At 47.5% G+C, this 19,453-nt stretch overlaps 6 protein-coding genes across 9 annotated transcripts; 4 read left to right on the forward strand and 2 right to left on the reverse strand.

The window, feature by feature from the left end:
- Window positions 1–135: 135 nt before the first annotated feature.
- LOC108087227 (nuclear pore complex protein Nup98-Nup96) lies at window positions 136–7,594 on the forward strand. Of its 2 annotated transcripts, XM_017184510.2 has the most exons (9): window positions 138–869; window positions 932–3,463; window positions 3,536–4,054; window positions 4,116–4,301; window positions 4,706–4,881; window positions 4,940–5,222; window positions 5,282–6,293; window positions 6,352–6,761; window positions 6,821–7,594. In XM_017184510.2, exons 1-9 carry the CDS (start codon window positions 590–592, stop codon window positions 7,303–7,305), a joined length of 5,883 nt encoding a protein of 1,960 aa, XP_017039999.1. In that variant the 5' UTR covers window positions 138–589; the 3' UTR covers window positions 7,306–7,594. The 2 variants fall into 2 exon arrangements, with proteins under 2 accessions (XP_017040000.1, XP_017039999.1); XM_017184511.2 differs by lacking the exons at window positions 4,706–4,881; window positions 4,940–5,222; window positions 5,282–6,293; window positions 6,352–6,761; window positions 6,821–7,594 and adding an exon at window positions 4,356–4,564 and having other exon boundaries at window positions 136–869.
- An 87-nt stretch (window positions 7,595–7,681) lies between these two features.
- On the forward strand, window positions 7,682–9,013 carry LOC108087228 (uncharacterized protein C11D3.03c). Its single transcript, XM_017184512.2, has 2 exons — window positions 7,682–7,929; window positions 8,147–9,013. Exons 1-2 carry the CDS (start codon window positions 7,789–7,791, stop codon window positions 8,828–8,830), a joined length of 825 nt encoding a protein of 274 aa, XP_017040001.1. The 5' UTR covers window positions 7,682–7,788; the 3' UTR covers window positions 8,831–9,013.
- Window positions 9,014–9,179: 166 nt separating this feature from the next.
- On the forward strand, window positions 9,180–13,007 carry LOC108087294 (helicase SKI2W). The gene is made up of 3 exons (XM_017184604.1): window positions 9,180–11,584; window positions 11,644–12,702; window positions 12,766–13,007. The coding sequence occupies exons 1-3, from the start codon at window positions 9,257–9,259 to the stop codon at window positions 12,967–12,969; spliced, it is 3,591 nt and encodes a 1,196-aa protein (XP_017040093.1). The 5' UTR covers window positions 9,180–9,256; the 3' UTR covers window positions 12,970–13,007.
- An 11-nt stretch (window positions 13,008–13,018) lies between these two features.
- Window positions 13,019–14,427, reverse strand: LOC108087295 (dnaJ homolog subfamily C member 8). 2 transcript variants are annotated; one of them, XM_017184605.2, is made up of 3 exons: window positions 14,253–14,427; window positions 13,801–14,121; window positions 13,019–13,548 (listed from the first exon to the last, which is right to left on the reverse strand). In XM_017184605.2, exons 1-3 carry the CDS (start codon window positions 14,319–14,321, stop codon window positions 13,174–13,176), a joined length of 765 nt encoding a protein of 254 aa, XP_017040094.1. In that variant the 5' UTR covers window positions 14,322–14,427; the 3' UTR covers window positions 13,019–13,173. The 2 variants fall into 2 exon arrangements, with proteins under 2 accessions (XP_017040094.1, XP_017040095.1); XM_017184606.2 differs by having other exon boundaries at window positions 13,801–14,051; window positions 14,253–14,381.
- Window positions 14,428–14,663: 236 nt separating this feature from the next.
- On the forward strand, window positions 14,664–15,888 carry LOC108087333 (probable oligoribonuclease). The gene has a single exon (XM_017184665.2). The coding sequence runs from the start codon at window positions 14,773–14,775 to the stop codon at window positions 15,421–15,423; it is 651 nt and encodes a 216-aa protein (XP_017040154.1). The 5' UTR covers window positions 14,664–14,772; the 3' UTR covers window positions 15,424–15,888.
- Window positions 15,739–18,438, reverse strand: LOC108087332 (lipid storage droplets surface-binding protein 1). Of its 2 annotated transcripts, XM_017184662.2 has the most exons (8): window positions 18,340–18,438; window positions 17,974–18,272; window positions 17,698–17,908; window positions 17,451–17,519; window positions 16,687–16,871; window positions 16,337–16,527; window positions 16,099–16,276; window positions 15,739–16,035 (listed from the first exon to the last, which is right to left on the reverse strand). In XM_017184662.2, the coding sequence occupies exons 1-8, from the start codon at window positions 18,341–18,343 to the stop codon at window positions 15,886–15,888; spliced, it is 1,287 nt and encodes a 428-aa protein (XP_017040151.1). In that variant the 5' UTR covers window positions 18,344–18,438; the 3' UTR covers window positions 15,739–15,885. The 2 variants fall into 2 exon arrangements, with proteins under 2 accessions (XP_017040151.1, XP_017040152.1); XM_017184663.2 differs by lacking the exon at window positions 17,451–17,519.
- Between the last annotated feature and the right edge of the window lie 1,015 nt (window positions 18,439–19,453).

Below are 19,453 nucleotides of genomic sequence, written 5' to 3' on the forward strand. Positions count from 1 at the left end.
ATGTAGCCAGTTTTTCCTTACCCCAAAACGACCATAGTTTTCATTAAAAAACCAAAACCAAATTTACCCTAAAATTGCCTCGCAAAACTTGTCAAAACCCAGTGAAACATTGGTTGGAGTCTTAGATCATTTTAGTAATAAACGGACACAAATGAATAGCAAAACTTGAGCCGTATTCCTACCATTTACTATTTTTTTTACCAAATTTTAAATACACTAACCGGCTTCTTAAATTATTTGTGGTTTCGTAATTGTCTGCAATTTGCCCCACTTTTTGTTGCAGTGTATTGTTCTCCCGCGACAACATTCTCTGGCCACACTACCGGCTGCATTTTTCTCGGACATCGTGAAAAAATCGGCGCGCCATTTCTGTCCACCTTTTGCGTCCAACTCGCTGTGTTTTTGCAAAATCGGGAGTGTTTGTTTGTCTTATACCGAGAAGGGAGCCCGCCCCCAATAATCATACACGGTCGCGCCATTCCGCAGATTAAGCAACCTGGTGAAATCCGAAGCATTGCTCATTGCAATAGCTTGCAGTTTGAAGGACAAAGGGGATCTACGAATTACCCAGACTGAGCAGTGAGGCAACATGTTTGGAGGCTCGAAACCCGGCTTTGGAGCCACGCCAGCGGCCACCAGCTTTGGCGGTTTCAGCGGCACCACGACGGCCACTCCGTTTGGCCAGTCGGCTTTTGGCAAACCGGCGGCTCCGGCCTTTGGAAACACATCCACCTTTGCCGCCCAGCCGGCGCAACAGTCACTCTTTGGTACCGCGGCCACGCCTGCGCAGCCCGCCGGAGGACTGTTTGGGGCTAATACTTCCACTGCATTCGGAAGCACCGCCACAACGCAGCCCACAGGTTTTGGAGGTTAGAAACGAACAAATAAAGTAAAATTTCTGAATAATTACATTACTTGTATTCCTTTGCAGCATTTTCGCAGCCGCAGCAGACATCGAACATCTTTGGATCCACCCAGACGGCCCAGAGCACCTCACTCTTTGGTCAATCGACGTTGCCCGCCTTTGGAGCTGCAAAGCCAGCGATGACAGCCTTTGGGCAAACGGCTGCTGCCCAACCAACTGGCTCGTTGTTCGGCCAACCAGCTGCCGCAACCAGCACATCGGGATTCGGATCGTTTGGAACGACGGCGCCCGCAACTACCAGTGTTTTTGGAAGCGGCACAGCATCGGCTTTTGCCCTACCGCAGTCCACCGCTGTGGGTACGGCAGGTGTTAATACGGGCACTGCTGTGGTGAAGTACCAGCCCACTCTCGGCACCGATACGCTGATGAAGAGCGGCCAGCCGAACAGTGTTAACACCAAACAGCACTGTATCACGGCGATGAAGGAATACGAGGGCAAATCGTTGGAGGAGTTGCGCCTGGAAGACTACATGTGCGGACGCAAGGGCCCGCAGGCGGGCAGTACAACTGGTGCCTTCGGATTCGGAGCTCAGGTGGCCCAGCCTGCTCAGCCAGCGACCTCGGGATTGTTCGGCAATACTGCGCAGCCTAGTACAAGTCTGTTTGGCCAGGCGGTGACCGAGAACAAAAGCATGTTCGGAACAACAGCCTTTGGACAGCAACCGGCGACTAACAGCGCATTCGCACCGGCCCAGCAGAATAACTTTTTGCAGAAGCCTTTCGGGGCTGCCACCACTACGCCATTTGCCGCCCCGGCTGCTGACGCTTCCAATCCATTCGGAGCGAAGCCCGCCTTCGGACAGACAGGAAGTTTATTTGGACAGGCACCGGCGACCAGTGCCGCTCCTGCTTTTGGGCAGACAAACACCGGATTCGGGGGATTCGGCACCACTGCGGGAGCAACTCCTCAGACCTCACTATTCGGAGCTACACCCGCCGCCGATCCAAATAAGTCAGCCTTTGGATTGGGCACAGCCGCACCGGCTGCCACCACTGGCTTTGGATTCGGCGCTCCGGCCACGAGCACCGCAGGTGGGGGTCTCTTTGGAAGCAAGCCTGCCACAAGCTTCTCTGCCCCAGCTTTTGGAGCCACCTCCACGGCCAGCACCCCGTTCACAGGCTTTGGTTTAAATACCAGCACAGCAGGCACGGGCGGAGGACTCTTCAATTCCGGTCTTAACAAGCCAGCGACCTCGGGATTCGGAGGGTTTGGAACCACCGCCGCAGCACCGCTTAATTTTAACGCAGGCAATACTGGTGGATCGCTTTTCGGAAACACGGCCAAGCCGGCAGGAGGTCTATTCGGCGGAGGAACCTCGACCTTGGGTGGCACAGGAGCTGCCCCAACGGGAGGACTATTTGGTGGCGGAACTGGCGGTTTCGGTGGCGTTGGCGGTTCTCTGGGCGGCGGCTTTGGTGGTGTGGGCACGAATAACTCGTTAACCGGAGGTCTTATGGGTGCTCAACCCACCGTGGGTATTATGACGCCCTCGCACCAGCCAATACATCAACAAATTCTGGCCAGGGTCACTTCACCCTACGGAGACTCTCCCATTTTCAAAGACCTAAAGCACAGCGACGAGGCTGATGCCACCAGGGCCACAAATCCAGCTGCCCAGCAAGCGGTGTTAGACATGAGCAGCAATCAGTACAAAATTGCCACCAAAAACAGTCCGGCGCCAGTGAAGGTAAAAGCTTTGGGCAGCACCCTTAACAGGAAATCTTTGTTCGACGGTCTCGAGGAGTTCGATGCGACGGTTGAGGGCTTTAATCTCAAGCCCAATGCTAAGCGTTTGGTAATCAAGCCCAAAGTAAAGAATGTAGAGATCGGGAATCCCTCCAATTCGATTGGCAGTGCGCCCAATACTCCCCAAACTCGCCCCAAAGTGACAACGCCAAACAAAGAACGCGAATCATTCGGCGGAGTCATTCCCAGTGAGCCACCACCAGTAGGAAACTCGCCTGGAGCCACAAACGGACGCGAGAGCCAGGACGGCAGTCGCCGCGAGTCATGGCTGCATCCGAACAACCTGGAAAAGGTGCGACAGCATAACATTCAGACCGGAATGGACCAGGGATCACCGCACAATAGCACACTCAACGAGCTGGTGCCACGCAAACCGTTGGATACTTATCGTCCTTCGTCGACCGTTCGGCTCTCGGTGTCCACCATCCCGGAAAATCCGTTCGAAGATCAGGCTAGTGCCATTGCCCGTCGGGACACTTTCACCTCGGAGCAGGCTAACGAGAGCGTCCTATCGACCAGGTCGCATGAAGCGGAAGACACCACGGCCAATCGTTCGCGTCTGGCCATCGAGGCAGCTACTGCAGATGCTGCGGACTACGAGGCCCATCCCACTGGCATTGTGTTGCGACGAGTCGGCTATTACACTATTCCATCGCTGGACGACCTGCGATCGTATTTAGCAGAGGACGGTTCCTGTGTGGTGCCCAACTTCACGGTGGGTCGAGAAGGCTACGGAAATGTTTTCTTTGGTAAAGAGATGGATGTAGCTGGGCTGAACCTCGACGAAATCGGTGAGCTACTTGTGTATTCTTTTTTATAGATCAATGTTCTAATATTTTAATTTAAATGAACAACCTTTTTAGTGCACTTCCGTAACAAGGAGATTATCATTTACCCCGACGACGACAACAAGCCGTCCATTGGGCATGGCCTAAATCGAGATGCACAGGTCACTTTGGACCAGGTTTGGCCATTGGACAAGACCAAGCACGAGGCCATCAAGGAACCACAGCGTTTGCTGGAGATGGACTGGGAGGGCAAGCTGCGCCGAGTGTGCGACAAAAACGATACGCGCTTTATAGAGTATCGTCCGGAAACGGGCAGCTGGGTCTTCCGCGTTAAGCATTTCTCTAAATACGGGCTGGGCGATAGCGATGAAGAGGACGAGGTGCCCACCGATCCAAAGAAGGCAAAAATGACTGCACTTGAAGCCCAGCAGAAGGCAAACGCGGAAAAGATGACCCTGAACTCGCTAAGGCAGGCGCAGAAAATTTCGGAAGACGCTGCCCGTATTCTGGATCCAAAGTCATTGGTCACTGGAGTGGCCGGAGGATTTCGGCCAATGGACGACACCGCCGAGTTTCTAATGATGGACAAAACTCGTAAGTATATGCTTTTCATAAACACTTTTAGTTTCTGTTATTTAATTGTATTATTTTGCAGAATTTTTCCAAGCCGGCGCTAACTCGGATTTCTCCATGTTTGATGCTCCGCGTCATCCGCGACCATCTATCATGAGTCCCACGGCTGCTTTAGCCCAAGATATGGTGGGCAATGAGCCGCACAAAATGCAGCTGATGAAATCGTCGTTTTTCGTCGACGACAATGGCACCGAGGATGAGCCCATGGGTAGGTGGTCCATCTCTTGAAATGCTTTAAATTATTAAAAGTTTTTAAATTTAGAACTTGTGTATTTTGTGTAGTATTTAGATTCTTAAAGGTTGCTGGTTAATTTTTGAGCAGAATTTGTGATGTTAATTAACAAGAGATAATATAGATTTTTGTCAATATTTACATTTTAACTTTCTTGTATTATAATATCTAAATATTTATTAACAAGTAATGTTTGTTGTATTTCACTGAGCGAGAAATAAAAAAGAGCAAATAATAAATTTTAAAGAGCTTTTACCTTTATAAGTTAAGCAGTAAATCCAATTCATTTTCATTAAAAATATAAGATAACATTACATATTGTCTGAATATCATTTCACAATCACTTTGCATTAAAATGAATCACTCACAAATCTTCTCAGAGCAAATTGGCCGTCATCAACGTAACCGTAGGTTCTTCAACATTGAACCCCTTGCATGGAAGGATGGCGCCTCCGAGAGTTCCAGTCAATACGATTTTGGACACCCATCGCCCGCATTGCCCGTTTCTTCATCTGTTTCTGAGGCCAGCCTGATGGGTGATGCGCATTACGATGAGGTAAAATGAATGCCCTTTGTCACCTGAAACCGCATTAACCATATTCATCAAATTCCAGACTTCTTCAATGGCAACTGGAAGCATTGTGGCAGCTGCAAAGGAAAAGAAGGCGGAGCCGATTGTTGCCAAAGTCTTCAAGTTTGTGTGCAAGCCCAAAGTAGCTCCGGTTAAATTGCATGCGACCACAGTTCCCTTGCCGCGCTCTATTGCCCATGAAATGCGCCATAAGTGGATTGCCGATCTGGGATTCTACAAGGGACGCAGCTTCAAGCTCAGCTTTGGTCCGCAGAACTCTTTGGTGCTGCCCAACACCTTCAACAACATGCGCAATCTAAAAGAATGTAAGTATAAATTACAATCAATAGAAGTTACTTTGTAATCAACTTGCTTTGGTTTGAAGTTACTGGACCATCCCTACCCGCCTCCATGGTCTTTGCACCCCGCTTGGCCACCGATATGTCGCCCAGTGTAATGCAGGTGGTGCAGTTCAACATGGTCAAAGGAAACGAGGGCATTCGCGAGAGCATCCTTCCCCATCTCGAGGTTCAGTTAAACGACTGTCTGTCAGTGAACGTGGAGGGCAGTGAGTGCCCGTGGATTCAGCCCGATAGCGGAACAAAGCTGGTGTCCAAACACTTTTCCGAGTCGCTGAAACAGCGGAATGCAGGCCTGAAAGAAGATTACGCAGTGTCTGTGTGGTCGCTTCTGTTCGCACTTTGGGGCGATCACGATGAGCTAGTGGATCTCGAGAAGAACTCACACTACATGGTCATGTGCCGGCGCAACCTGCTCTCCGAGTGGCTGGAGAACACGCTGATGGGCAAGGATCTGCTCTCCAAAAAGGTTAGCAGTCACAGCTACCTGGATCACATGCTGGAGCTGCTCAGCTGTCATCGGGTGAACGAGGCTTGCGAGTTGGCCATCAACTATGATGATGCCAACCTGGCTCTCGTGCTGGCTCAACTGAGTTCTGGCGCAGTCTTCCGGCTGCTTATGGAGGAGCAGCTTTATGCCTGGCAAAAGAGCAAGTCGGACAAGTACATCGATATTGAACGTCTCAAGATGTACATGCTGGCCGCCGGAGTGCCCATGATGCAGTCCTCACAGGGCGCTATCAATCTGCTAGAGGATAACAACTGGCTGACAGTACTGGCCATGCAACTTTGGTACTTTACGGCACCCACTTCGACCATTACGGATGCTCTCAATGCCTATAACAATGCCTTCCAAGCGGAAGAGTGCTATGCAGAACCACCGACGCCTAGCTACAAGGGCGCACCCACCCATACCAAGAAACCCGTCTATGACCTGCGTTACCATTTGCTTCAGCTTTACTCCAAGCGAACGCATTCTCTGGAAGAAACCCTCAATCCAATCACCCACACCTCCGATCCCATGGATTTCCGCCTGAGGTGAGTTTTGCTGTTAGTCTATTTGAGTGAAATATTAACTTGTTTTCTGTAATTTTAGCTGGCTTCTATTGCAAACTCTGCGAGCTCTGGGCTACCGCCACTGTTCGCCTTTGACGGAGGCTCGGCTTTCCGTGGATTTCGCTAGCCAGCTGGAAAATGAGGGTTACTGGCACTGGAGCATCTTCGTGCTGTTGCACATTCAGCGGCGCCCGCAGAGAGAACGAGCGGTGCAGCAGATGCTGCAGCGGAATGTAAGCGTGTCGGCCAAGGTGCTTTTAAATGCGGAGGAGCGCTTTGTTGTCGAGGAGTTGGGTGTTCCCATGTCGTGGGTTGACTATGCTAAGGCGGTGAAGGCAGGTGCCGCCGGGAAGCATCACCTTCAGGCAAAGTACCTGCTGAAGGCCAAGCACTTTGCAACGGCGCATGAAGTTATCTTCCAACACATTGCACCCGATGCTATTATCAATGGTGGGTTTTGTTTGAAACTAATTTTTTTAATTTGACATAAAAAATGTTTTTTTTTCCAGGAAAAATGGAATACCTGCACAGCCTGCTTATTCAGTTCGAGGACACCGAAGGCAGCAGCATCCGAGTGCCCAACTGGGCTAACCAGGGCCAGATCTTCCTCGATTTTATCGACATCAGTGCCAAGTTCAAGCAGATCCGTAATGTGACCAACCTGGCAGACATCAATGCGCGCTGGGAAAACCTAAAGCCACAGCTAAGCGAACTCTGCTCCCGCATCAGTCTGCTCCCATGTCCCACCTCGAAGCATCGGCTGTGCCAGAGCGAGATCTCGCAGAGCCTCAGTTGTCTGGTGCACGGAATGTGCATTGTTTGTCCCGAAATGGAGCCATCGTCAGTGCTGAAGGTGGCGCTGGAGCGACTGCCGCTGCCGCAGGAATTCTCCTCCAAGGAGCTGCGCATCTTGCTGGAAGAGCTGCTGGAGAAGATCGAGAACGAGCCGCCGTTCAGCGAGAAGGAGCAGCAGCCCGTCATGATGGAGACATAGGCACAGTAAAATACTAAAAGCATGAAAATTTGATGTTTAGTTTAGGTTGAAATTAATATAGGTATAATCAATTGATTAGCATCTCCCTCGCAAACGAAAGGAAACCAGTTGTAGGATAGGTTCGAGTATGTCATCATAAATTTCTTGATTGCGTCATAGTTAGAAACGTTTCGTCAGAAAAGACCATGCCAGAGGAACTATATTTTTGTTAATTTGTTTACTTGATTCCTTTTTGATATCTTAGCATAAGTGTACCGAAAGAATAATAAAACTATGTTTTTAACAACAACCAGCGAACTTATTTAAAACCCGATAGAGCAAAGCTGTGCCTATCGAAAGCTTTGGCGGAAACTTACCTGATCTGACTTTCTTATTAACTCGATCAGTTCACAATCGGACGTTGAGAAGACCAACACGTATCATTGCTCTGAAGAAATATTGTTTCTTCTTGCCACATTTTTTAACCGATTGATCCTTAAAGCCATGGCTTCCACTGTTGAAAAAGCTGCAGCTCCTGCTCCTTGGTGTGGTCGCGATTCTAAGCCTCGCACCTTTGAGAAGCACTCGCCTGTGGTTTGCTATGATAAACCAGAGGCTTCGATTGTTTCCAAGTCGGAATACGACGTAAGTTGACCATGTAACCCACTAACTGGGCTTTCTGTTTGTTATTTCACAAGTCACATTGTCGATAAGTACATATCTAATCTTTTGTTTTGTTTCTTTTTATCTCTGGGTCTAAGAAGAAAATCTTGAAAAACACCTCACTAACGCCATTTAAATTTCGTATAAGATGATAATAGCATGGTATCAAAATTAATCTAATTATTTTCGGGGGTTCCAGGATAAGCGCTTCAAGGCCCTGACTGGCGATCTGGTGGAGACTTTGGTGGTTCCCAAGCGGGAGGCTCGCACCTGGACAATGAAGGCGGGCGATTTGTGCCGCATCACTGTCCATGAGGGTTCCCAGGTGGGCGACATGAACTTCTGGAACCTGGAGAACACCGCAGAGCGCTTCTATTCGGGCAAGACGCGCCAGCTGCACTCGTCGCATCTTAACGTTTATGATCGCCTATGGAGCTGTCTGCCATATCTTCGCCCAATGGCCACCTTTGTGTTCGACACTTTAGCCGCCTACGGAATCGATGAGGATGGCGGTGCTGTGCATGATGTAATTGGAACGCGTTGCGATGACTACACCTACAAGCTGATCACAGGCAAGGATCGCGTGGGCAGTTGCCACAGTTCGCTGGTCAAGGCGGTGGTGGAGGAGCGCGGTTTAAAGGAGAAGGACGTGCACGATGTGTGGAACATATTTATGTGCACTGGATTCACCCGGGACACGCATCAGTACTTCTGCAAGCCAAGTCCCGCTCGCAAGGGGGATTTCATAGAATTCGTGGCCGACATGAATCTTCTGGTGGCCCTCAGTGCCTGCCCCCAGGGCGATGTCTCCATTCAGGTGGGCGCCGAAGTGCCGGACGAGAAGTGCCACCCCCTCAAAGTGGAGGTGTTCCGCCGAAAGTAACCAGACTCATTTGTATTCCTCTTGGAAAACTTGATTCTATACGATGTGCCATATTACAATGTGTAAACATTTTTCTTAGAGATGAGGAACAGTTGCAACAAAATAGTGACGAATTTTCTTCGCTGTTATTTTAGCATACTGTTGCCATACTCTTAAATACAAATATATTATTATCAACTACAATCATTTCGTATATTTTATTACTGCTTGATTGAAAATTAAAGGTCGAGGGTTTTCTAATAAGTTTATGTGTAATTATTTATTAATTATTATTTGCAACGAAAATAAAACTCGGAACGTAACTGATTTTCAGTTTTTAGGGTGACCAGTCTATCTAAACTTTATACGCAGTCTTTTGTTGTCTTTTTGCTTGACTTTTCGGTAAATGCTAAACAAACTGATTTTTACCGGGATCAAAATATTAAAATGAGTGAAATTAGGGGCAATGACAACCTGGAAAGGCTGCGCAACTACATCCTGTGCCCGGAGCTGTCTCTCCACGATCCGTTGCCGGATGTTTTGCCCCGGCAGTTTGACGCGATGCGCCTGTTGCATGTGCCCCGTTGTCCGGGGAGTACCAAGTTGGCTCCTCGCCGGGATCAAAGTGGTCAGATTTTGGAATTCGTTGAGGTGGATCTGGAGGATGTGGGCGCTAATGCCAACAACTCGATGTCCATGCAGCGCGAGCCGGGTTTGCTGGAAGAGGCGACTCGTGGCTCCCACTCGAATTTTCCCTTCTGGCCAGGAGGTTTCGATGAACAGCGCCAGCAGATCGCCGAACTAGACGTGGACAATTTCCAGTTCGGAGACAAATTGCTTACAGTGCCGCCGGGCTTTACCTCTGGTTACGATTTCTCCCGATCGCAGCCTGTTTCGCTGCCGCCTGTGATATCCGACCCGAGTAATGTAGATCTGCTAGAGAATCTGGAGCAGGATCTGGACGTTAAGGAGTGGATCAAGCTTACGCGCACTGAAGAACCAAGCACGTCTGGCGTCCCTCCTAATCCCAACCAGCGTAATGTGCAATTTCCCACGGAGGAGTTCAAAGATGTGGACGACCAGATCATGAAGGCAGACTTAAAACCTGTGCTCAACATCTCGACCACCACGAAGAACTTCAAGAGCGACTGGGCCGTGATGGTAGACATTAGTCAGCCGATCAACGACTTTAAGGAGCAGATACCCTGCCCGGCCATGGAGTTCCCCTTCGAACTGGACGTCTTCCAAAAGCAGGCCATTCTCAAGCTGGAGCAGCGTCAGTACGTCTTTGTTGCGGCACACACTTCGGCGGGAAAGACCGTGGTAGCGGAATATGCCATCGCCCTGTCCAAGCGGGATCTCACCCGCACCATATACACGTCGCCGATCAAGGCACTGTCCAATCAGAAATACCGTGACTTCCGCAAAACCTTCAAAGACGTTGGTTTGATAACAGGAGACCTGCAGATAGATCCCACTGCCTCCTGTCTGATCATGACCACCGAGATTCTACGATCTATGCTTTACTGCGGCAGCGAAGTTACCCGAGACCTGGAGTGGGTGATCTTCGACGAGGTGCACTACATCAACAATCCGGAGAGAGGTCATGTGTGGGAGGAGGTGATTATCCTTCTGCCGGATCATGTCAACATTATTATGTTGAGTGCCACAGTGCCGAATACGTTGGAATTGGCCGATTGGGTTGGGAGCACCAAGAAGCGGAAGGTGTATGTGATTAGTACGCTGAAGAGACCAGTGCCTCTGACGCACTTCCTCTACACGGGAGCCGGTGGTAAGAGTCGGGACGACATCTTCCTGCTGGTGGACGCCCAAGGCAAGTATCTGCAGGGTAACTACGAGAAGGCCGTGGAACGCAAGAAGGAGATGCAGGGCAAAGCCAAGGGCGGCGGCGGAGGAGGCGGTGCAAAGAACTATGTGAACGCCAAACAAGACCAGTATACTTGGATCGGCTTGATTGACTTCCTGCGGCGCAACAACAAGATGCCCGTTGTGGCTTTCACGCTGTCCCGAAATCGATGTGACGCCAATGTGGCCGCCCTGCAGTCGGTGGATCTCAATACGGAAAGGGAGAAGGGCGCCGTACAGAAGTTCTTCCTGCAGTGCCTGGCCAAGTTGAAGCCCCCGGATCGCACCATCCCTCAGGTGCTCGTGCTGAAGGACGCTCTGGAGCGAGGCATTGGGGTGCACCACAGCGGTATCCTGCCGATTCTCAAGGAGATCGTGGAGATGCTTTTCCAGAATGGGCTGGTGAAATTGCTTTTCGCTACGGAGACTTTTGCCATGGGAGTCAACATGCCCGCCCGCACGGTGGTTTTCGATTCGTGTAAAAAGTTTGACGGTTTGGAGATGCGCAACCTGAAGCCGGGAGAGTACATCCAAATGGCAGGAAGGGCAGGACGTCGTGGGCATGATGAGACGGGCACAGTGATTATTCTGTGCAAGGGCAATGTGCCGCCATCGATGGAGCTGCGCCCGATGATTCTCGGCCTGCCCGAGAAGCTGCAGTCGCAGTTTATTCTGCGCTACGCGGTGATCCTCACCTGCCTGCGCATCGAGAGCATTAAGGTGGAGGACATCATGCAGTTCAGCTTCAAGGAGTTCAACCAGAAGCTACAATTGCCAACGCAGCAGAAGCAGCTGCGTCTCGCTGAGGATAAGTTCGCCATGCTACCAACTCTTGGTGAGCACCTGCAACCGCTTGTTAACTTCTACGACAAGGCTGTGGAGTATTGGAAGGAAAAGCACCGAATAATGGTGGGTCTACCGCTTAACACAATATTATTTTTAGTTAATTTCTTCCACTATACTTTAAGAAATTGATTGTTACTCAGCCAAAGATCCAAAAGGAGCTGAAAGTGGGCCGAGTTATTGTAATTACTCAGGGCAAGCACTACAACAAGCTGGCCATTCTACTCAACACAAAATCTGTCCCCGGAAAGGATACCATCTACAAGGTGCTAGTGCTGGATCACCAGTTTAAGTCAAAAGATAGCGACAGTCTGCAGCGGGGCGAGCTCTACTACAAAATACTCTCTCTGACGTCCAAGCACAAAACCTTCCAACCTGAGGGCATTGGAGGCCACACTGTGCTGGACATCAAGGCCATGGATATCATCAGTATCACGAAGACTGCATTTAAGGTTGAGGCAGATGTGATTATCCGAAACTGGGAGCAGCGGCAGCTGGAGCGCTTCAAGGACACCCCGCCCGGGGGAACTGTGGTGAAGGCCGTTACCGAATTGCACCAGCTGAATGAAAGCTATATTGCCAATCCGGAGAACATCAAGTACGTCAACCTGGCCAAGGAAATAAATGTTAGCGATGTGACCGTGCTAAACTTCGTCGATCATCTGCTTCGCCAAGTGGGCGAATTCCTGCCGCACACCAACATCGCCGGCTTTGAGCAGGAGTTTGCTAAGGTCTACGAGCGCCGCATGCTTGAGATCCACATCGAGGAGCTACGCTTCAAGAACTCTGCCAAGAACCTAACTCTCTATCCGGACTACTGCAACAAGTTGCAAGTGCTTCGGGACCTAAAGTACATTGATGAACTGGACGAGGTCACGCTGAAGGGCAAAGTGGCTTGTGAAATGGGTCAGAATGAGCTGCTGATTACCGAGCTAATCCTGTGCAACATGTTCAACGATCTCGAGCCGGCTGAGATTGCCGCCCTGCTTTCTGGTCTAGTATTCCAGGCGAAGATCCAAGGCGATCCGGTCATACCAGAGCCGCTGAAAAAGTGCGTGGCGGCCTTTGAGCAGATTAACGATACTATTTTGGCTGTGGAACAACCCCTCCAAGCTGCAATCAACTCGGAGAATCGTTTAAACTTCGGACTGCTCGAAGTGGTCTACGAATGGGCTAGAAACAAGGTGAGTTTGACCCAGTTTTTTTGTAATTTATCATTATTTATACACTTTTGTCCACATCCATAGCCATTTGCTGAGATTATGAAGCTTACTGAAGTGCAAGAGGGCATCATTGTGCGCTGCATTCAACAGCTGGACGAAACCCTGCGCGATGTGAAAACTGCTGCCATACGAATCGGCAATCCTGGACTGCAATCCAAGATGGAGGAGGCTTCGGCGGCCATCAAGCGTGACATTGTGTTCACCGCATCCTTGTACACAGAACTGTAATTAAAACGAAGCTGGCCCAGCCAACATGAGAAGAAAGACAAGACAGAAATGTGATTTCTTACATCTATACATTATGCACGTGTCAATTACAATTCCAAAGGATACTTATAAAAAATCGTAAAAATATTTATGTGCAACGCGACGCGGGGAGGCGGAGGTGGTCTGGCGAGAATTTGAGGTGCTGCGCCGCGCTGGGAAGCAATATTATCGCGACTCCGGTTTGAATTTCGGGGGAACCATCATGCCGGTCATATGTTTTTGTTTCTTGGCCTTTTTCGACTTTCCGGCGTTTGACTGGAAGTCATGCCAGCTGTTTACGCGACTTTGGCGCGATTCTTCGAAGTTTTGCTGCCACTCGCGGTCCGCCTTGACGCGCTCCTCCTCCTCGATCTCTGTTTCGCGCTTCCGCTTGCGCTCCTCCTGGTCGCGCTGGTCAAGCTTTTGCCTCCGTCGCTCCATGTCGGCGAACAGCTTCATGACCATCACGTAGATCGCATGTTTGTACTTGGTGGGATCATCCTCGGGTATTGGCTCAGTAGGCCGACCCTCCTTTTTGAGTTTCTTTCTCTTTTCCGCAATCTAAAAAGCAAAGAAAAGATTTACATTGATAAATAATAATTTTTAGTTAAATGTAAAATCTCAATTAAATGACAAAAAGTTATTTCTTGTTTGAAATAAGTTTTTATACAATTTTAGTAGGAACTAAAGTTGGTTGCGTAAAAATAGAATATGCATCTCCCACAGAGATAACACAATAAGTTTCTTTCTGTGGATGTACTGGCTGGCTTTAAACTCCTGAGTTTGAGTGGGGATTGAGGTCTAGGGACTCACCATTTGATCCGTTCGGCCCTTTGCCTCCTCGTACACCTCCAGGCACCTTTTGCGCGTGAGTTCGTTCTCCAGGATCTTCCAGGAACGCGACACAATATCGAATGCCATTTGAGCGCGCTCCTGGTTGTCGGGATTCTTGTCTGGATGGACGAGGATCGACAAGGTTCGGTAGCGCTTTTTTATGTCCGCCACCTCGACCTCGGGCTCGATTTGGAGCACCTCAAACGGATTGAGATTGAAGTACGTTGAACCTGGACGAAGTAAACGATCAATTTGTTGAGAAGGAGTTAAAACTGAATCACGTTTTTCAATTTCTTTCACCTGCAATATAGGCACAAAAACATTTACTCAAGCGTACATAATAATAATAGTTAGTTTAGTTAGAGCGGCTGGAAAGGGAGGCGCCAGGCTCAGTTGAAAACTGAGAATGCGATTCCGCCAGCCACACTTACTTCTGAGTAGAAGTCCTCGAACGTGTCCTGGGATGTTCCTGGTTGATCCTTATTTGATGAGGAGGACATGTTGAGACACTAGCAACGCTTTTGCGTTTTTCTTATCAACAAAATTTTTATAAAAATGCAAGGTCTGTACAGCACAGCAGTGCTGGAAAGTGCTGTTATGGAGTCAGGGGTGGGACCGTATCGGTTTGCTTTCAAATTACCGCCAGGTAAAGGGGCTCTACTGAAAGTTGTTATCAGGCTACTATGGATTTTTAAAAAGATACTTTAGGTTTACGTATTACCGTTTAATTTTACAAATAACATATTTGTAGATAACTTTTATTGCTAATCTTATTTTTATTAGTTTGCTTATTGAGCTAAACTATCTTGAGTTCCCCTAATTTTTTGTTGAGTGTTGTAAAATGTCACATTAAACCATATAACCGTGGTATTTGATCAAAGAGTTATGGGACACATGGTGCCCGCGTAACTTTGCACTTAAGGAACAATTACCCCGCAGTGAAAACAGTAAATGCTTTCTCAACTGCAACGCCTGGGACTGCTTTTAAGTCGCAGGGTTATTGGAACTCAAAACTACCCCACTTCCTATTGCCCGGGCAGAATGAGCAGCAGTCAGAGCGTTCGTGGCTCGGACACGGACATCGTGTGGATGGACTTGGAGATGACCGGGTTGGACATAGAAAAGGATAAAATCCTCGAAGTTTCCTGCATCATCACGGACAAGGACTTGAACGTAAGGTCGGAGGGTCCCTGCTTCGCCATAAATCACCCGCAGAATGTGTACGACTCCATGAACGAATGGTGCATGAAGCATCACTATGAATCCGGTCTGGTGGACCGATGTAAAAGCTCAGAAGTCAAGCCCGAACAGGCATCCGATCTGATTCTGTCCTTTTTGGAGAAGAATATCCCTAAACGTGCTTGTCCCCTGGCCGGAAACTCCGTCTACATGGACCGACTTTTCCTTCGAAAATATATGCCTTTGGTGGATGAGTACTTGCATTACCGCATAGTGGATGTGTCCACCATTAAAGAACTGGCCAAGCGGTGGCGTCCCGACGTCGTGATGGCCGCTCCACAAAAGGTGTTCGCACATCGCAGCCTGGATGACATTCTGGAGAGCATCAGTGAACTCAAGTACTACAAAGCTAACCTTTTTTAGGTAGAATTTGAACAGATCTTGAGATTTATCGTTGCCTTATTAACTTAAGATTGTTTCTATATATAATTTAATTGTTGTATACATAATCTTAGTTGGTAGATGCAAGTGTTCAACCTACTTTAATTTAATGTTGTATATTAAACGTATAAAATGTATAAAATCATTTAAAATTGCTTTTGAGGGACATAATCCAAACGCAGATCCGCGGCAATTAACAGAACACCGTTTGCCGGGACGATCTTCATTATTATTTTAATGAATGAAAGTTATACCCGCATCTCCTTCCCTTTTGCAAAAAAAAAAAGGAGAATCAAATATGATATTGATCTTATGTATATTATTAGCAAATGCGTTGTGTAAAAAAAGATGTACAATATCGTTTACTGAGTTTTCCGTATGTGTACGGAGAAACAGAACTCTATCATAAGAAATAAGAATACGATCGCAATAAAGAATTCAATGCTAGTAGACGCCGTTGATGTTATTGTGGGCGGCTGGGTAATGGTTCGGCTCCTGCCTTCTCCGCGAAGACCTGTGGTTTGAATTCGAACTATCACTGCCCGTCACCTTCTCGGCTTCCATGCGTCCGGAAAGAAAGCTTGCAACGCGTTCCTGTATGAAACCATTTTTTAAATATTAATTATCTTTCCGTTAAGAATTTAAATTCTTTTTTACCAGGTAGGCGTTTGTCAGACCCTGCAGACTGCCGTAGAAGGCCAGCATGCGCTTGAAGAGAGATTCAGCTTCTTCCTTGGATAAGGACTTCACCTTTTCCAGACCGGATATTGTGATAATGCGGTTGTTGATGTACACGATTTGGTGGGCCACTTCTGTGGTCGTGTGCGCCAGGTTTCTGTGCGAATAATATAGTTTTTAGTTTAAAACTTTAGTCGGTTCTCTGCGCTTAACAAACCTGGGAATATTGGCCGCCACATTGGCACTGAAGTTCACTAGATGCACCACTCGTCTGGCCGATTCACGGGTAAGGAGCACTATCAACTGCTCCAGAGTGGCGGGTCTGGCCTGATTTTCGGGCTCATCTGCACTGAGATACACCCACAGTTCCTTGGCCTTTTGAACAGCCTGCTTGGGATCGGTGGCAATCTGTGGAAATATTATTTAACATTTCAATAAAAATTTTAGAAAATCTTATTGTTAAATTTTACTCTATTTTAATGTGGATGTGTCTTAGATTTTTTTTAAAGTTAAGGGTCTAGGCCCTAAGTTGCCTAAAAAGATAATATATATTTCGGAAGTACTGACCAGTTCGGCGGCATAGATGAGCACATGGATCGCCTCCTTGCTCTGTTTCTTAAGGGCGCGCGCCTCTGCGATGGTTCTTTGGGTGAGTCGGCGCTTCAGTTTGCGGGAGAATCGTTGACCGTGATGGATCGCCTTGAGGGCGCCCCGTTCATTGGGTACCGCCTCGTTATCATCCTCCTGCGGAGCTGCAAAGCGGATATTTAGAATGTGTGAGTGCCCATCTCCATGCGAATTTGATTTTTCGGTTATTCTATTTGGGTAACCACGAGAGCGGATCTTGGCGGATCGGATCCCGACCAGGCCTTATCACTACTTTCTCTGGCAGCGGACTCAAATGAATTTGCAATTCCCAAGAGATAACCTCCCCGACAACGTCGGCATTTAAAAATAAACTATGAGATCGGTGCAACTTAGGGTGAATCAGTTTGCTTCGAGGCTGAGAAAAAAAATGTGCTTGTTGGTCAAATCCAGTTTTTTAAATTCTTTTTTACATAACATTGTATGGTTTTGAAAACAATAGAACTTAGTTTTGGAGTGCAAGGTGTTTCTAATAAATGAGTTTTTTAACCTTTTATATAACCTTATATATATTATAATGGTGCCTAACTCATTAAGAATTGCAATTAACAAATAGTTGGATTCAACTGCAAAGTGTCTCATTTTATTATATGTTTAAGCCTTTTTTGGGCTTAATATAATGAATCTTTTTAACTGTAGACAACTAAATAATTATTGTTTTTTGTTCACTGTTATTTTATACTAACTTTTTTGGCCAAAGATTCGCGTTATGTGTGGTCGAATATGACCATCCAGGGTCGAAATCAATTTTTGAACTACAATAATTTTGAATAATAAATAAATAATTTAGTTATTTTATTGAGGTTCGTAGGAATAATGTTAGGTAAAATACGTAGTATAGGTTATAGATTATAATCACTCTGAATTTTGTTGAATCAATTTTTGTGTACCCACCCTAGTGCAATATATCATTAAGGCGACCCAAGGACTCACCATCGGTCTGATCCTGGTCCGTTTGGATGGGCACCAGGTACTTGTCCACGAACTTGTCGCCGACTGTGAAGGCGCCATCGATGCGATCGGCGGCGTAGGTGGTCAGCGGACTCTCAAGCACCGCGTTTCCGATCTGCTTGACGGAATCAGCGCGCTTGAGGACCGGACGCACCAGGTGATCCGACATGTACTCCTTGGTGTTCCAGTACATCTTCAAGGAGAGGAGGATGCCCTTTTGTCAGCGAATTGGGGGACATTGGCCGCATTTCTACTTACCATTTCGGGTGGCAGGTAGACCAGTGGTATTCTTTGCTCCAGGATGTCAAGGCTCTTGCACATCACAGTGTCCAGTCGTCGGATTGAAGGCTCGAATAGCTTCACCGCCGGCTGGACGGTATCGTAGGCCGCTGAGATGGTGGCCTCGGCAGTCTCAAAGTACCAGGAGAATAGCCTATTGTTGTTCTTGACTTTGTCGTAGATGGTCTCCACTCGCTTCACGCTGGACTCCACCAAGGGAATGGATCCGATGCGATCGATGGCCTCCAGATGGAGTCCACTGCCGCTGGTTGCAGTTGCTATGTGGAATCGAAGGATCGAATTGTTAGAGGAATAACTTTTTCCCAGGCAGCGCGTGTCACTAACCCATTTGTATGGTTTTACTGGGGGATTTGGAATCGAAATCACTAAGAGAACTGTTGCTGGCACCGGCTCAATTGAAACTGGCAGGCCTCCGATCGAGCTGCCACCATATAGCCTTCGTTTCCGAATCGGACAGTCTGATCATGCTGCCCGTTCGGGCTGACCTTTGCCATCTGATAAGGAGCCTCCTCTAGTGGATGGAGGCACAAACATCGTGCACCTAGACGATCCATCCGACTTATCAGCAAACACGCCATTCGTAGTAGTGAGGGGCTCCAAAGTTCGAACCGATTTTATAAGTGCTGCAGCTTAGGAACTCCGTGCATGTGAATCACATTCCGGGGCTATCTAAAACGCGATCATAATCGCACCATCAATCACCCGATTAGTAGCTATACTTGCTAGAATTGGTGTGCTTATTCGGGACAAGTGACGAAAAGGTTCAAACTGCAATCGGGTGAATAATTGCGGGGGCGTTCGACTTCGGGTCGATGTTCTCGTTTCTGCCGATCCAGACAGCATTAACCCTCCAGAACCGAAGAGTGCTCAAGTCAGTCTTTAGAGAATTAAAAAGAAGTAAGAGCTTTAAGATTGTATATTTCCGATAAACTATAATAAGCAACTAATTTTTAATAAAATATTCTCTTATACGAACAATAAACTAGACACAGATTACGTCATATGTAAACAACTTTTAAACCTTTGAAAAAATGAAACATAAATCGCTCCGATTACATCATTATTAGTAAAGCGTTTAATTTGTTGATAATCATTGTTGGTGGGTTAAGGTTTTACAGTTCTTTGTTGTCTGCTGCTGTGTCGTAAAGGAAGGCTAGTAGCGTTATAATAATATAGGATTTTCCTACGGCGGAACTGTACGACGGTCGCGCCAATTTTGAGTAATTTGTTATATACATACATATATATACGTATACATAATGTATTGTAATATTGTAATATTTTATTGTATATGCATAGAACAAATATTTTCGAACAGCTACCTTTTTAATTTACCAATATTGAAGTGGTTTTTAGGTACGATTGGTGGTTTTTAAGTTAGCAAAAATATTTGTAAGTACAAAAGATTACAAAATTTTCTTTCATATTTTAAATTCAA

Source organism: Drosophila ficusphila, unplaced genomic scaffold (genome assembly GCF_018152265.1).
Source record: "Drosophila ficusphila isolate 14025-0441.05 unplaced genomic scaffold, ASM1815226v1 contig_791, whole genome shotgun sequence".
NCBI classification, from domain to species: Eukaryota; Metazoa; Arthropoda; class Insecta; order Diptera; family Drosophilidae; genus Drosophila; species Drosophila ficusphila.

What these genes read in the sequence shown, in the direction of transcription:
- LOC108087332 (XM_017184662.2), bottom strand. An exon ending in GGACCAGGATCAGACCGATG is followed by an intron (nt 17,520 to 17,697) that starts GTGAGTCCTTGG and finishes AAATTATTGTAG; the next exon opens with TTCAAAAATTGATTTCGACC. An exon ending in GTCTGACAAACGCCTACCTG is followed by an intron (nt 16,036 to 16,098) that starts GTAAAAAAGAAT and finishes GGTTTCATACAG; the next exon opens with GAACGCGTTGCAAGCTTTCT.
- LOC108087227 (XM_017184510.2), top strand. Translation starts at nt 590, where the DNA reads ATGTTTGGAGGCTCGAAACCCGGCTTTGGAGCCACGCCAGCGGCCACC. An exon ending in GCAGCCCACAGGTTTTGGAG is followed by an intron (nt 870 to 931) that starts GTTAGAAACGAA and finishes ATTCCTTTGCAG; the next exon opens with CATTTTCGCAGCCGCAGCAG. An exon ending in GCTGAACCTCGACGAAATCG is followed by an intron (nt 3,464 to 3,535) that starts GTGAGCTACTTG and finishes CAACCTTTTTAG; the next exon opens with TGCACTTCCGTAACAAGGAG.
- LOC108087228 (XM_017184512.2), top strand. Translation starts at nt 7,789, where the DNA reads ATGGCTTCCACTGTTGAAAAAGCTGCAGCTCCTGCTCCTTGGTGTGGT. An exon ending in TTTCCAAGTCGGAATACGAC is followed by an intron (nt 7,930 to 8,146) that starts GTAAGTTGACCA and finishes CGGGGGTTCCAG; the next exon opens with GATAAGCGCTTCAAGGCCCT.
- LOC108087294 (XM_017184604.1), top strand. Translation starts at nt 9,257, where the DNA reads ATGAGTGAAATTAGGGGCAATGACAACCTGGAAAGGCTGCGCAACTAC. An exon ending in AGGAAAAGCACCGAATAATG is followed by an intron (nt 11,585 to 11,643) that starts GTGGGTCTACCG and finishes CTATACTTTAAG; the next exon opens with AAATTGATTGTTACTCAGCC. An exon ending in ACGAATGGGCTAGAAACAAG is followed by an intron (nt 12,703 to 12,765) that starts GTGAGTTTGACC and finishes CCACATCCATAG; the next exon opens with CCATTTGCTGAGATTATGAA.
- LOC108087295 (XM_017184605.2), bottom strand. Translation starts at nt 14,321, where the DNA reads ATGTCCTCCTCATCAAATAAGGATCAACCAGGAACATCCCAGGACACG. An exon ending in TCGAGGACTTCTACTCAGAA is followed by an intron (nt 14,122 to 14,252) that starts GTAAGTGTGGCT and finishes CCTATATTGCAG; the next exon opens with GTGAAAGAAATTGAAAAACG. An exon ending in AGGGCCGAACGGATCAAATG is followed by an intron (nt 13,549 to 13,800) that starts GTGAGTCCCTAG and finishes TTTGCTTTTTAG; the next exon opens with ATTGCGGAAAAGAGAAAGAA.
- LOC108087333 (XM_017184665.2), top strand. Translation starts at nt 14,773, where the DNA reads ATGCTTTCTCAACTGCAACGCCTGGGACTGCTTTTAAGTCGCAGGGTT.